At 46.4% G+C, this 15,227-nt stretch overlaps 1 protein-coding gene across 1 annotated transcript; it reads right to left on the bottom strand.

Annotated features, from left to right (window-relative positions):
- Nucleotides 1-11,293: 11,293 nt before the first annotated feature.
- LOC103640565 (uncharacterized) lies at nucleotides 11,294-13,917 on the bottom strand. Its single transcript, XM_008663625.4, has 3 exons — nucleotides 13,552-13,917; nucleotides 13,349-13,481; nucleotides 11,294-13,267 (listed from the first exon to the last, which is right to left on the bottom strand). The coding sequence occupies exons 1-3, from the start codon at nucleotides 13,798-13,800 to the stop codon at nucleotides 12,981-12,983; spliced, it is 669 nt and encodes a 222-aa protein (XP_008661847.1). The 5' UTR covers nucleotides 13,801-13,917; the 3' UTR covers nucleotides 11,294-12,980.
- Nucleotides 13,918-15,227: the final 1,310 nt, after the last annotated feature.

Below are 15,227 nucleotides of genomic sequence, written 5' to 3'. Positions count from 1 at the left end.
GATGAGGACATCACTTCTATACATACAATGAATTGACCGATAACACGATCTCGTGCACGACAGCTAAATCTCCAGGTACATTCTACCCTAGTCAATTGTGTTTCAGAGCTTATGCTTGGGGCCATGGATGTTTTGATGATTAGGTACCTTGGAGAGGACAAGCAAGGACTTGGGAAAGGCCAAGGTGTTGAGGAGGAGCAGCAAGGGCGTCCACAACAGGAAGGAGATCAAGTCCGAGTCAGCTGCGACTCCATCTCGGGTTCCAGGACCAGTCTGCACTAAAATGGACGCCCAAGATGCATCCGGACTCCGATTGCGATGGACTGGATATGGTTGGAAAGATAACGAGATTATCTAACCAACCCAACTAGTTCCACCCTAAAATTCAACCGGAGTCAACGGGAATCGTCGAAACAAGTCAGCGTTCAGATTCTGTTTTGGTGCTGCGACACCGTATGTTGGGCCGTTGGGCCGTGTATCGCGTCGGAGCCCATTAGGGGCGAGTCCAGGGGTCATGCACGCCCTAATACACTATTTATTCAGCAGCCACCGCCACATTTAGGTTTGGGTTTTGCTTAGATCAATTCTGTTATCGAACAGTATCGCCGTCATCGGTTTGTGAGACCCCATCTCGTAATCAATACAATTTTGGTTGCGTTTCTTTCCTGTTCTTGCTTGTGTTCTTGATTGCGCTTGAAGGGATAAGCCTTCGGGCGAGGTCATTCGTGTGTTACGGGTGATAACCAACGGAGCCGTGGTGTAGTGATTGCGAGGAACCGTTCGCTTGGAGCCTTGGATCATCAACGTCGAGATCTCCACTCAATCAAGTTATTGTATCTCACGGAAGATCGGGCCGCGTCTACTATCAATTGATATCAGATTTCCAGGTTGCCCGTGAGGTATAATTATACCTTTAGATTAGTTTTGTTTCAACCCATAGTCCACAAAAAGCCAAAAAAAACGATCAGTTTATTCCGATCTAAAACCATCGCCTTAGCCTTTGCACAATTCAGTTTTAGAGTTCACATTTCTGAGTTCGTGTTCTATTTGAGTTTGGTTGCTGGATTAGATTTGTTTGGGTTCAGTTTAATTCTGTCCATCCGCTTCCATCCTACAAAACTGACCCTATCTACAAAACAAATCCTATCTCTAAAACCGACCCTATCCACAAAACAGATGCTATCTCTAAAACCGACCCTATCCACAAAATAGATCCTATCTCTAAAACCGACCATATCCACAAAACAAATCCTATCTCTAAAACCGACCCTATCCACAAAATAGATCATATCTCTACAACCGACCCTATCCACAAAATAGATCATATCTCTAAAACCGACCCTATCCACAAAACCGAACTCCCACCCTTCCAACACCTCGCCATAAATCCTGATTCGAAGTCCAAACTTAAAACAGCCGTAACTTTCGCCTCGGAACTCGAATCGGACCCATTTTTTTTCAAACCGCACAGAATTAAATTTCGTATCCGATTCTTTCCGGCTTTGCCGGATTCGCTGTTTTTAAAATTCCCAAATTCGGCTTGGAAATAGGACTTCTCATTTTCCAAACATTTATTTTGATTTTAGGGAAAACTTGTAGAAATTCCAGAGGACACGTCATTGCACAAAAAATCTGAAACTTGGTGTGTTTTCTTCTTATGTGCTGCTGCAAAAGAAAAAATATAAAAAAATATTTGAAAAAAATCGCAAAAAATAGAGAGAAAAAAAAGAAAAGAGTAGCACATAAACAGAAACGCTAGTGTTCTGTGCACCTCTATGATTATTTTGCCCCAAGCCTATTTTCTTGCTGCACCTAGATACTTGTACCTCCTTTCTTGTGCCTTGGTCCAACTGTTCTATTACATTTTCTAAGCTAGCAACTAGGACGAGTACTTGGAATACTTATTCAGCATTGCTATCTGTTACTGACTTGTGTGCCACATATATATAATTAGTCAGCCTTTCCATAGCTCCAATTTTCTCTCGAGCAGAACATGTACTCCTTTGCAATCACACCCACGCTCGTTGGACAGTCACACCGGTCACCGTTTGCCACCTGCAGTGCTGGTAAGAACATTGTAAGAGCAGGGTAAGACGCTTCATAATTTGTATTCCACCACCTCCACCACCACCCTGAGAGATAGTTGTAGGGTTCACATTGTTTGTTGCCTTTTTGTCTCTGTTTTGTGCTAACAATGACAGGACCAAAGAATCAAATGGACAAGGACAAGGGGCCTAAACTTAACGACGATGAGTGTGTCTCTCAGATGGAATTGAAGGAGATGATGCGCGCGATGACTGAAGCTTTTAAAAAATACCAGGACTCTGCCTCGACATCCTATGAGCAGCTTGATCGACGAGTTGATGAACTTGTTACACGCATGGACGTACTGGAGGCTCGTCCCTCACCACCAACTCTAGCCCCATCTCACTCTCCTATGGACGATGACGACGATGTTTATGCACTGCTGCCACAACGCTTCGTACATAATCGACAAGGTATGAGAGGTAATGGTAGACGTCGTCATCATAATCCTCAACCAGACCATGATCCATTTGCTAAGATTAAGTTCTCTATTCCACCGTTCATGGGTTCTTATGATGCTGAAGCTTACTTAGACTGGGAGATGACGGTAGAACAAAAATTTAATTCCCATCTTGTTCCTGAGCAGCATAGGGTTAGACAAGCCACTAGTGAATTTAGAGATTTTGCTATCATTTGATGGAATGAACTAGTTAACACACGTGCTGCACCACAAACATGGAATGTGTTAAAAGAGGAGATGCGAGCTCGCTTTGTTCCCCCTTCTTATAGACGTGATCTTCGAAAAAATTGCAATGCTTAGATCAGGGAGACATGTCAGTACAGGAATACTACCAAGAGCTTCAGAAAGGTATGCTACAATGTGGGGTAGTTGAGGATCCGGAGGATCAAATGGTTAGGTTTTATGGGGGATTGAGGCGGGAGATTCAGGATATTGTTGATCATAAAGAATACCATTCTATACAATGCTTGTTCCATCTTTCTATGTTGGCAGAAAAAGAATTGCAGGGTCGTCAACAGCGGAGGAGCAGCACTTTCTCGCCACACCAGCCATCGGTGCCAGCCAAGGTGTCATCCTCTTCAGGCGTACGAACATCCACATCTTCCTCCACCAGCGGCACACGCAGCACCGCACCTTCGGCATCATAGGGACACGACAACAACAAGTCCTTGGTGCCTTCGGGTGTTGCAGCAAAACCTGCTACGACCACCTCTTCCACAGGCCGCTCCTCCGACATCAAGTGCCACTGCTGCCAGGGACTTGGCCATATTCAGTGAGATTGCCCCAGCAAACGGGCATACATTGCTACTGGTGATGGTGGGTATGTTAGTGCTTCTGATGTTGAAGATGAAGATACTGTTGGAGCTAACATTGCAGAGACTTATGATGGTGATGAAGAGGTTCTTGGTACAACAGCGACCGAGACCTATAAGGCCTTGATTGTGCAACGAGCTTTGAGTGCCACGGCTAGTGACGACGACAACAGACAGCGCCACAACCTCTTCAACATGTTCCTCATCGTCAAGGACTGCCGTGTACATACCATCATTGACGGTGGTAGCTGCAACAACTTGGTGAACGTTGAGTTGGTCAAGAAGCTTGGCTTGACCACACGAGAGCATCCCCACCCTTATCACATTCAATGGTTTAACAACAGTGGTAAGTTCAAGGTAACAAAAACAGCAAGGGTGCATTTTTCTATTGGCTCTTACCATGACTTTGCTGATTTCGATGTGGTGAGTATGGATGCTTGCTCTCGTTTACTGGGACGTCCTTGGGAGTTTGATACTGATGCTATTCACCATGGTAGATCTAATAAATATACTTTTATGCATAAGGGAAAGAAAATTGTGTTGCTTCCTATGACTCCCACTGAAATGGTCCACTTAGAACATGAGAAAAAGATTAATGCTAAGCAAAAAGGTGTTTTGTACTCTGAAAATCAGCAACCTATTAAGTTAAAAACTCCTACTTTGCTAGCCACTAAATCTGATCTTGATGAGAAACCTATTGCTAACCTTTTGCAAGAGTATATGGATGTGTTTCCCTCTGAGATACCCCCTGGATTACCACCTGAGTTGCCTCCAGATTTTCGGGTTAGTTCCACCTTTAACATTTCAGATTTGAAGCCATATATGTGTGACGAAGATGAGATCGAGTCGAGGACGACTCCAATTCAAGAGGAGGAGGATGATGAAGACATCACTTCTATACATACAATGAATGGACCGATAACACGATCTCGTGCATGACAGCTAAATCTCCAGGTACATTCTACCCTAGTCAATTGTGTTTCAGAGCTTACGCTTGGGGCCATGGATGTTTTGATGATTAGGTACCTTGGAGAGGACCAGCAAGGACTTGGGAAAGGCCAAGGTGTTGAGGAGGAGCAGCAAGGGCGTCCACAACAGGAAGGAGATCAAGTCTGAGTCGGCTGCGACTCCATCTCGGGTTCCAGGACCAGTCTGCACTAAAATGGACGCCCAAGATGCATCCGGACTCCGATTGCGACGGACTGGATATGGTTGGAATGATAACGAGATTATCTAACAAACCCAACTGGTTCCACCCTAAAATTCATCCGGAGTCAACGGGAATCGTCGAAACAAGTCATTGTTCAGATTCTGTTTTGGTGCTGCGACACCGTCTGTTGGGCCGTTGGGCCGTGTATCGCGTCGGAGCCCATTAGGGGCGAGTCCAGGGGTCATGCACGCCCTAATACACTATTTATTCAGCAGCCGCCGCCACATTTAGGTTTGGGTTTTGCTTAGATCAATTCTGTCATCGAACAGTATCGCCGTCATCGGTTTGTGAGACCCCATCCCGTAATCAATACAATTTTGGTTCGTTTCTTTCCTGTTCTTGCTTGTGTTCTTGATTGCGCTTGCAGGGATAAGCCTTCGTGGCGAGGTCATTCGTGTGTTACGGGTGATAACCAACGGAGCCGTGGTGTAGTGATTGCGAGGAACTGTTCGCTTGGAGCCTTGGATCATCAACGTCGAGATCTCCACTCAATCAAGTTATCGTATCTCACGGAAGATCGGGCCGCGTCTACTATCACCATGGAGCACAAGAAAACAGGAGGCAACAAAATCTCAACGACCGATAGGTCCTGGTGGCCACCACTATTGCCCAGCTCCTTACCGGTGGTCAGAGCACACGATAACCTTCAGCCGAGCTGATCAATGGCTTAACTTCGATAATCCCGGCAAGTACCCGCTCCTCGTTGATCCGGTGATCTGAGAAAGCCGGGTAAAGAAAGTATTGATGGACGGGGGAAGCAGCATCGACGTCACCTTCCCCGAACACTCCAGGCCCTAGGGTCACAGTCAAAGACCTCACCAAGTCAGATACTCCCTTCTTCGGCATCGTGTGGACTGAAGTGGAGTACCCACTCAGACACATCTACCTGTCTGTCACCTTTCGAACCCTAGAGAACTGCAGAATCGAATTCCTAAGGTTTAGGTGGCGTGTTTCGACTGCGGGTACAACGCCATCATCGGAAGACTAGGACTGGCGACGTTCATGGCTATACAACATTACCCTTACATGATATTGAAGATGCCAGGACCTCAGGGGGTCATTACCGTGCGTGCCGATTTTCAAGGCGCCGCGGAGTGCTTTCGGGGAGCCATCCAAACAGCTCTCACCGTCGGGCCCCCAGTATCTCTTCCCGCACAAGCGAATAGCAGGCTGGAGGAAGAAAATCTCATGATCCCCTCGAACGAAGCTCAGGTCGTGACCTCTATACGACTGACTGAAGAAACTAAGAGTATTAACCTGGGATTCTCTGATGAACGCAAGACTGCCATCATCATCTCCAGCCTCGACGACAAATATGAAAGTGCGCTCGTTCGGTTCCTGCAAGATAACCGGGATGTATTCGCATGGCAACCTGCGGATATGTCGGGAGTCCCGAGAGAACTGGCCGAGCACAAACTTAAAGTGTATCCTCAAGCAAGACCGATTTGACAGAAGCTGCGTCGTTTCACGCCTGATAAAAGAGAACCTATTCGTGCAGAGTTAGCTCGCCTAGTGTCAGCATGATTCATTAGAGAAGTATTGCACCCTGAGTGGCTAGCAAACCCTGTTCTTGTACTAAAAAAGAATAAAGTTGATTGGCGCATGTGCGTCGACTATACTGATCTCAACAAACATTGCCCAAAGGATCCCTTCGGGCTCCCTAGGATAGATCAAGTAGTTGACTCGACTGCTGGCTGCTCTATGCTCTCCTTCCTAGACTACTACTCCGGGTATCATCAGATCAGCTTGGCAAAAGAAGACGAGGAGAAGACTGCCTTCATCACACCATTTGGAGCTTTCTGCTATACCTCCATGTCGTTCGGCCTTAAGAACGTTGGAGCGACTTACCAGAGAGCCATCCAAATATGCTTAGCCGATCACTGGGGCAAGCGGGTGGAGGCTTACGTCAATGATGTGGTTATCAAGACAGAAAACTCGGAAAACTTCATCGAGGATTTGCAACTAGTCTTCAATAGCCTGAGGCACTACCGGTGGAAGTTGAACCCAAAAAAGTGTGTATTCGGAGTACCAGCCGGGAAGCTGCTTGGATTCATTGTCAGTCATCGAGGAATAGAGACAAATCCAGAGAAGATTGAGGCCATCCTGAGAATGGAAGCGCCGCGGTCACAGAAAAGGTGCAAAGGCTCACTGGGTGCGTGGCAGCGCTAAGCAGGTTCATATCAAGGCTAGGCGAGAAAGGAATGTCATTCTATAAATTGCTCAAGAAGGTGGACAAATTTCAGTGGACCACAGAAGCACATGAGGCTCTAGAGGAACTGAAGAAGTTCTTGACCACTCCGCCAGTACTCAAGCCACCACGCCGAGCTACGCCCGGTCAGCCGGCAGAAGATCTGCTCCTGTATATCTCCTGCACGACTCACGTGGTAAGCACCGCGTTAGTAGTCGAGCGGGTGAAAGAGGGACACGCATACCTGGTACAACATCTGGTTTACTTCATCAGTGAAGTCCTCGGGAACTCAAAGATAAGGTATCCTCAAGTTCAAAAGATGTTGTACGTGGTACTTCTAACCGCTCGCAAGCTCCAACACTACTTTGACGACCAAAAAGTCATAGTAGTCATAGGATTTCCGATAGGTGATATTCTTCACAACAAAGAAGCTATTGGAAGAATAGCCAAGTGGGCATGCGAGCTCGGAGCTCATGACATAGAGTTTCTACCCCGCACGACGATAAAAACTCAGGCACTGGTTGACTTCATATCAGAATGGACTGAGCACCAGGTCTCGGAAAGCCCAGAGGTCGCTGAAATATTGAGAATGTACTTTGATGGCTCGCTGAAGTTGCAAGGAGCGAGGACAGGGATTCTCTTTATTGCTCCCGGAGGTGAACAACTCAAGTATGCACTCCAGCTTTTGTTCCCGGCATCCAATAATGCAGCAGAGTATGAAGCACTGGTCCACGGGCTGAGCATCGCGGTTTCACTCGGCATCAAGAAGCTAATGGTGTACGGTGACTCACTGGTAGTCATAAGTCAAATAAACAAAGATTGGGACTGCTCGACCGACTCAATGGGCAAATATTGTGCTACCGTGCGGAAGTTGGAAGATAAGTTCGAAGGATTAGAATTCCACCATGTGGAAAGGGATCGCAATGCAGCGGCTGATGCATTGTCGAAACTAGGATCCAGTCGGTCCCAAGTTCCACCTAGGGTCTTCGTCCAAGAAATACAACAACCAAGTATTGTCACATATCAGATGGAAGAATGCAACGCTCTGAGTCAGGCAGAGGCAGATCTCAATGACTAGAGAGAGCCAATCATCAGATACATAAAAAACAAAGAGGAACCAGATGACAAGGCCACGACAGAGTGCATCGCGAGACAGTCGGCCCACTATACCATCATAGGGGGACCTGCCGTACAGAAGAAGCGCAGGAGGAGTCCTTATGAAGTGCATCCACTCGGCTACTAGGAGGCAGCTATTAGATGAGATTCATGCCAGGCAGTGTTGCGTGCATGCAGCATCAAGGACTCTGGTGGGAAAAGCTTTCAGATCCAGGTTTTACTGGCCGACAACGAAGAATGACGCCGCCGAGTTAGTCCAGAAGTGTGAGGCATGCCAATTCCTGTCAAAACAACAGCACCTACCCGCACAACATCTGCAGACTATTCCTGTGACCTGGTCGTTTGCATGCTGGGGGTTGTACATGATCGGGCCCTTCAAGAAAGCTCAAGGAGGATATACTCACATACCGGTTGCCATCGACAAATTTACAAAGTGGATAGAATACAAGCCAATAGCTTCCTTGACCTCAGCAAAAGCAGTGGAGTTCATTCAGGAGATAATGTTCAGGTTTGGAATACCTAACAACATCATCACTGACCTAGGGTCTAACTTCACTAGCTTGGAGTTCTTCGATTTTAGTGAGCAGAGGAGCATTCAAATCAAGTACGCATCAGTGGCACACCCAAGAGCTAATGGGCATGTGGAAAGAGCCAACGGGATGATACTTGACGCACTCAGAAAGAAAGTGTTCGATAAAAGCGAGAAGCTTGCAGGAAAGTGGATCGGGGAACTACCATATGTGGTCTAGAGCCTGCGAACCCAGCCAAGCCGAGCTCTGCATGGAAACACCCCATTCTTCATGGTGCATAGGTCGGAAGCAGTACTACCTGCCGATCTGATCTTTGGGGCACCCAGGTTGACCTTTGAAAGCATAGCCAAAGCAGAAGCAACCAGCCTAGAGGACATCGACGTGCTGGAGGAGGAACGGTTAAATACGATAATACAGTTGGCCAGATACCAGCAGACCTTGAGGCGCTACCACGACAAAGCTGGGCGACATTGATCCTTTGCAGTGGGAGACTTGGTCCTCCGCCGAGTACTAACAGGGGAGGGACGACACAAACTGTCACCACCATGGGAAGGACCATTCATCGTTGCAGAGGTCACACGACCGGGATCCTATCGGCTCACTCAGATGGACGAAACCGAAGTGGGGAATTCATGGAATATTGAGCACCTCAGGAAATTCTAACCCTAGCAATACCTCAAAACTCTTGAGGACAAGTTGTACTTTGTAAGCAGAAGGTTTCATCATCAATAAAGCTTCCATCTTCCAAGGCGTTCAAGTTCTTGATTGGCAACTGACTTAGATTGGGCTCAACTCGAAATCAGCACAACACAACTCAGGGTGATCACTATGCCCTACTAACCGAGCAATCGGCTTAAGTCGGTGCGACATGCTCACGCTTACACAACTCAGGGTGATCACTATGCCCTACTAACCGAGCAATCGGCTTAAATCGGAAATGCCTTAAGTCGGTGCGACAAGCTCACGCTTACACAACTCAGGGTGATCACTATGCCCTACTAACTAAACAATCGGCTTAAGACGGAAAACGCCTTAAGTCAGTGCGACATGCTCACGCTTACACAACTCAGGGTGATCACTAAGTTCTACTAACTGACCAATCGACTTAAGTCGGAAACGCCTTAAGTCCATGCGACATGCTCACACTTACATGGCTTAGGGTGATCGCTATGCCCTACTAACAGAGCAATCGGCTTAAGTCAAGAACGCCTTAAGTCGATGCGACATGCTCACGCTTACATGACTTAGGGTGATCACTATACCCTACTAATAGGGCAATCGGCTTAAGTCAGAAATGCCTTAAGTCGGTGCGACATGCATATACGTACACAAGTTAGGGTGGTCACTATACCCTAGTAACAAAATAGCCAACTCGAATCAGAAGCACTTCAAAGAAAAATAACTCGCTCGCATTGTCAAGGGTGTTTTCAGCACCCTGCTGACGGAACAATCAGTTCAAACATAACAATTACATACACACATAATTCATACTACTACACTTTCTCTCTAAAAAGCATTAACTCAATAACAAACTGTTTTCAATTCAAGCAAATCACTGCGCTGGAGCATTTTTGGAGGAAGCCTCGGCTGCAGGAGTAGCAGAAGAAGATGGTCGGCTCGCGACATCAGGCGCGGGAAGAACAAGTTGTGGGGAATAATGTGCATGAACTTGCCAAAGGTTGGAGCTCACGTGAATTGTAAGGTTTACCAAAGAGGATGGTTGAAGCTAAGCATTACTTTTAAAGTTGGTCAAAATTTTATTAGCAATTACTAAGTATAAGTAAATACCAACCCAATTAAGTAGTAGAACAAAAGTAATAACAACACCCTCAATGCAATGCATATGACAAATTGAATTTAGTTTCATAAATTAATCATGTGTGTGTCCGAGCTGCTCATGACCGTGAGCACGACTGATATAACAGTTTTACACTCTGTAGAGGTTGCACATCTTTACCCATAAGTCATGTTACCCATCTGCGAAGGGAAGGCCACTCCCATACACCTCTACCGAGGAGGCGAGGCAAGGTAACACTATGAGGCCTTTACAAAGTTCCACTAGCTTCAGAAAACCCGCTATAATTTCTAGAAAGCTCCAATACAGGGACCCCTCGCCTGACCGCCATCGCAGCAAAATCAACCCAATGGCCTCCCTACACTGACCACTCGCCTACTGCCCTTGCCCCTTTCGGGTAAGGTAGTCCTCCACTAGCTTTCCTAATTCAGCCAAGGGCATCCCATACCACCCTTGTGGTAGCACTGTTTTCCCGGGTGGTCGCTCCATGTTCCAATTAACATAATGATCTTATCATGAACAATAAATAACAAAATTGATAATAATAGTATGATCATGAATAATGTGTATCTCTATACCCAAAACCACATAAAGCAATAGCAGGTACTACCCAAAAATTCAGTGGTAAACAAGGTATAAAGATAGTCAAACTAGGATAACCTATTAGGTCCCATCAAAATTAACCTATGCAGATCATTATGATTAATAAGAACATGACTAGGTAAAAAGAAGTGATCAAGGGCACAACTTGCCTGGGACTTGAGATTCCAGGTACCAACTTGCTCTTCAGATGACACGTGTCCTCACTGCTAAACGTAACAATAAAACAAACATGTATAGGCAAAATTAACATCACACCAAATATAAGAATAAACTGCGTAATAATATTCTACGATGTGTAAAGATCGTAGGAACAAGAATTACTAAATTCGGAGTTACGGTTACCAAGTTATGAATTTCTGAAGTTATTAAGCACCTAGAATAGATTAATTCAAATGAACATTTTTAATTCAAGTTCCATGGCTAAACAGAGGCACTAGATGATAGATAATATTAAAACGAACTTATTGCAACTAGAATGGATCAATTTGGAGCTAAAATGAATTAAATATTATTTATACAAGTTTCTGGAATTATTTGTGTATCGAAAATCAATTTCTAAATTCATTTATCTGATTTTCCTTGAGCTCTGGACTGGGCGCCAATAACAGAGAAACACAGGGGCTAACTCAAAATATTTCCCAGACTCAGGCTTCGCTCAGTGTGGACTGTGGGTTGTTTATAGGGTTTTACAGGGTCTCTTTAGCAAATATTACATCGCGAAGGGGTACCGGTGAAGATCGGTCGTTGGATCAGATTCTAAAAGCCAGAATTATATCACAAAGCGGTACGCCACTCTTTTAATCCGAACCGTGAATCACTAGATCGATGGCGCGGATTTAAAACGCCCTAGATCGCGCTGGATCCGTTCGATCGCGATCCGATGGTTCGGATCACAGACACCGAAGAGGTATTATGGTCAAAATCGCAGCCGTCCATTAACTATCCAATGGCCCGAGGCCTTCTTCTACCTACCCATCGGCTACCGTAGCAACGACGGCCAAGACATGGCGGCGCCATGACTGGTTCACGCAATCCCCCACTCTTAGTGCTTAAACTCCAATCCAGAGGCGGAAATCCCTAGAGACTGACGGTAGGAAGTCGTTGAGCGGGCTAGTGCTTAAACTCACCGAGTATGCAGCCTAGTGCCCAGACCACGGCGGAGAGCGGGCTCACGGCGGAGATTTGCTCCGATGAGCAATTCCGGGCGCGCAAGGCAATACTAAGCTCGGGCGAGCCACACACAAGCACCCACGGTTTCCGGCGATGACCCCTGGCCGCCCACCGAGGTCCCAACGTCGCCACGCGCGAGATTCACCCACCGTTGTACTCTCCCACCCACGCCTTATCTTCTGGATGCACGAACACCGGTGGGGCCATGATTTGAGGGTTGAGGGGGGGGGGGGGGCGAAGACTCGTTATTTATACACCCCACCAGAGAGGATGGATGGCAATGGTATGCCGAGAACCGCGCGAAGCCCCGGACGCCGGCCGATCCGATTTTGCCACGCCGTGGGATCTGTTGGGGAAGACGACTGACAGACGGCCCCCCTTTCTCAATGCCCGAACGATTAGCGAAAGGGAGTTGGGCCGGCTAGAAATTGGGCCCAAATTGAGGTCTACCTTCATTTTTCTTTCCTTTTTCTTTTCTATTTTAATTTTCAAACATCCAACTCCAATTCAAACTCCTGTTTTGAACTTCAACTTTCCAAGTGTCACAATTAATACTACTGTGAATATAACCTCTACTATTTTCAATATTATTATTTATTATTTCCCTTGTCATTTATTTATGGGAGGAATAAATGCCTTAGTTGAAATTTTCTCTCCCATTTTCTATTCCTAATTCCAAATTCAATTATTCAAATTCGAACTTATACTCTTGTTTTAAATATCAGATTTTTCCAAATGTCTCAATTGAAATCCAAATATGAATATCAACCATATTATTTTAAATATTACTATTTTATTCTCCTTCTCATGTTTGACTCTAACAATGGTTGACTTTATTACAAATGTCCTTTTCTCATTCCCTAATTTCCAAAGCACTATAACAACTATATTTGTTTATTTATTTTATAATTATTATTTTTCTACTAATTTTGGGCCTTACAGACGCCCTCAGTTCATCACGGTGATGGTCCAAGTCCGACATGGTGAAGCGGTGACTCCTTTCCAGATTGGTCAATCAAGTGCTGGCGTCACAATATAGCCTGTCCAGATTGTCACGAGAAGCAACGAGCACTCGCTTTTCCTCCTAGAAGCAAGAACAACACTAAGCATCGAAACAAGGAAAGCAAAACAGAAGCAGCCAAGAGAGTTTACCTCATAAGCCATCTTCTCAGAGTCAAGCTGAGCATTCCGAGAAGAGTTTAAGGCGCGAGCACTGTCCAAGAAAGCAGAGGTTTGGCTCAAGTCAGCCTGGCTCTGGGTAAACTTCTCTTCAGTATCAGAGCATAGCCGAGCCAAATCTGACAAAGCAGCAGAAAAAACACAAAATATAAGATAAGTAGGGCAATGAAAACGATAAAGGAAACTATGAACTCACTAACCAAGGTATGAGGCCTTCAGATCTTCTATCTGTTTTTGAAGCAGTAAAGGGTTCCACTGCATCAAGGATGAAACTTGGTCGGGGACAGGAGCGCCACAGGATTTCAGTTGGGCAGATACAAAATCAAGAACATCCTGTGATTATGAAAAAATTAGCAAGAAAGCCAGTTCGCTACCATGAACGGTGAAGCGAAAGTTGACTAACCTGAAGATTGGAGAGAAATAAAGGAAGATCCAAAGCCGGAAGAATTGGTGCACTGCTTGATGAGGGGATGTCAATAGGAATGATATTGAAGGCACGACTCAGAGAGACCTCTACCTCGTCAGCAGGTGACATACTTCTAACGTCTGGGTCACTGGCCTCTAAAGTGACCAGACCGGAGAGAGCAGCAGATAAGTGTGTCACCACGAGTTCCTCAGATTGGACCAGCGGTGATCCAACGTGAACGTCCATAGAAGCAGCCGAAGAGGAGCATGCACCAACACCCTCTTGGGGTTGGGTTGCCCCCAGCACCACCCTCGAGGGTTGGCCCCACCTTAGTGGCCACTTCCAAAGCTGAAGCTCCCTCGATCATGCCTAGAGGAGCCGGATGACTCAGATCAGTGGCGTTGAAGGCCAGTGTGTCCTCACGAGCTAGACCACCCTCCAAGGTCGAAGAAGCACGAGAGACTGTCCGGGTTGCCTCTTGCCCGGCAGGATTGCATGACAGAGGAACATCATCTGGGACCTCTGAACGGATGATGGGATTGTCAACCTCAGGAGGCTCCTATAAAAGGTTCTTGAGGATGATGTCCTCCAATGCATGGTCAAAATCAGATATCGACAACCCCTGAAGGCTGACAAGTGCTGATAAGGCCTGCATTGGAATGTCACTGCTCCTGCTGCGACGACTATTCTTGCGAATTAAGGGAACTTCTTCTTCCTCCTCCTCATCCTCATCAAGCACACAACCGCCAACCCGAGCATCATCACAGCCTCTGACATCGTCCTCGAGGATGGTGCTCACTGGGTCATCGCCGAGGAGTAATGTGGAGGGGCTAGCATCTTGCTCCAAGCATGATAACCGCCAAAGTCGTTTCCTCTTCGTTTTCTCCTCTTTAGGCACAACTGGATGGTTCGCTCGGCGTGATCGTTTGCGACGAGCACCTTTAGGTTTCTGAATTTCTTCGTCTTTACCAAGGTTCTGCCCAATCGCAACCGCCATTGGCTCAGTGCGGGCAGAGTCGGATGATTCCCCAGCTAGCATGCTAAGACCATCGTTCATCTCAGCATCGTCAGTATTGGTCAGCATCTCAAAGTGGGTTTGCCTCTTAGCCTCGGGAAGATTCCGGAAGGGAGCAATGAAAGCTTCAATGTCCTCTGAGGAGGGTCGCACTCTATGGCCCGGAATGCCATATCGAACAGGAGGATTGGAAACGAAATCAAAAAAGGGACTCTACGGGGGCAGATTCCAAGCAGAATAAGACAAGGAGGCACCAACATTTGAAACCTTAGCATCAAGCCAATTCGACTCAGCAGGTCCTCATCAGAAATCTGTCTATTGGTAATTCTGGTAGGGTCGTTGACCCCGGTGTACAGATAAGTTGGGTAAACTCTGTCTTTCAAGGGCTGGATGTTCTTGAAAACAAAGTCAGCGACCACAGCTTCATCAGTCATGCCTTTGTATTACAGCGAGCATATCTCAGCAAGCAGCACCTTGGACTCGATTAGCTCTGAACCGGTGGGGGACTCTGTCTAGCTGGGCATGCGAACGTCGGGCTGCCTCCCCGATTGAGGAGGAGGGACTTGTTGTGGTTCTCCATGGTAAACCACTCAAGGCACCGTCCTTTAATGCTGTCCTTCAGGGGGATGTCAAGGTACTTTATTTTTCTACCCCGACA

Source organism: Zea mays, chromosome 1 (genome assembly GCF_902167145.1).
Source record: "Zea mays cultivar B73 chromosome 1, Zm-B73-REFERENCE-NAM-5.0, whole genome shotgun sequence".
Taxonomy (NCBI): domain Eukaryota; kingdom Viridiplantae; phylum Streptophyta; class Magnoliopsida; order Poales; family Poaceae; genus Zea; species Zea mays.
Note: the sequence above shows the minus strand (reverse complement) of the source record. Positions and strands in the feature narration are given on the sequence as shown.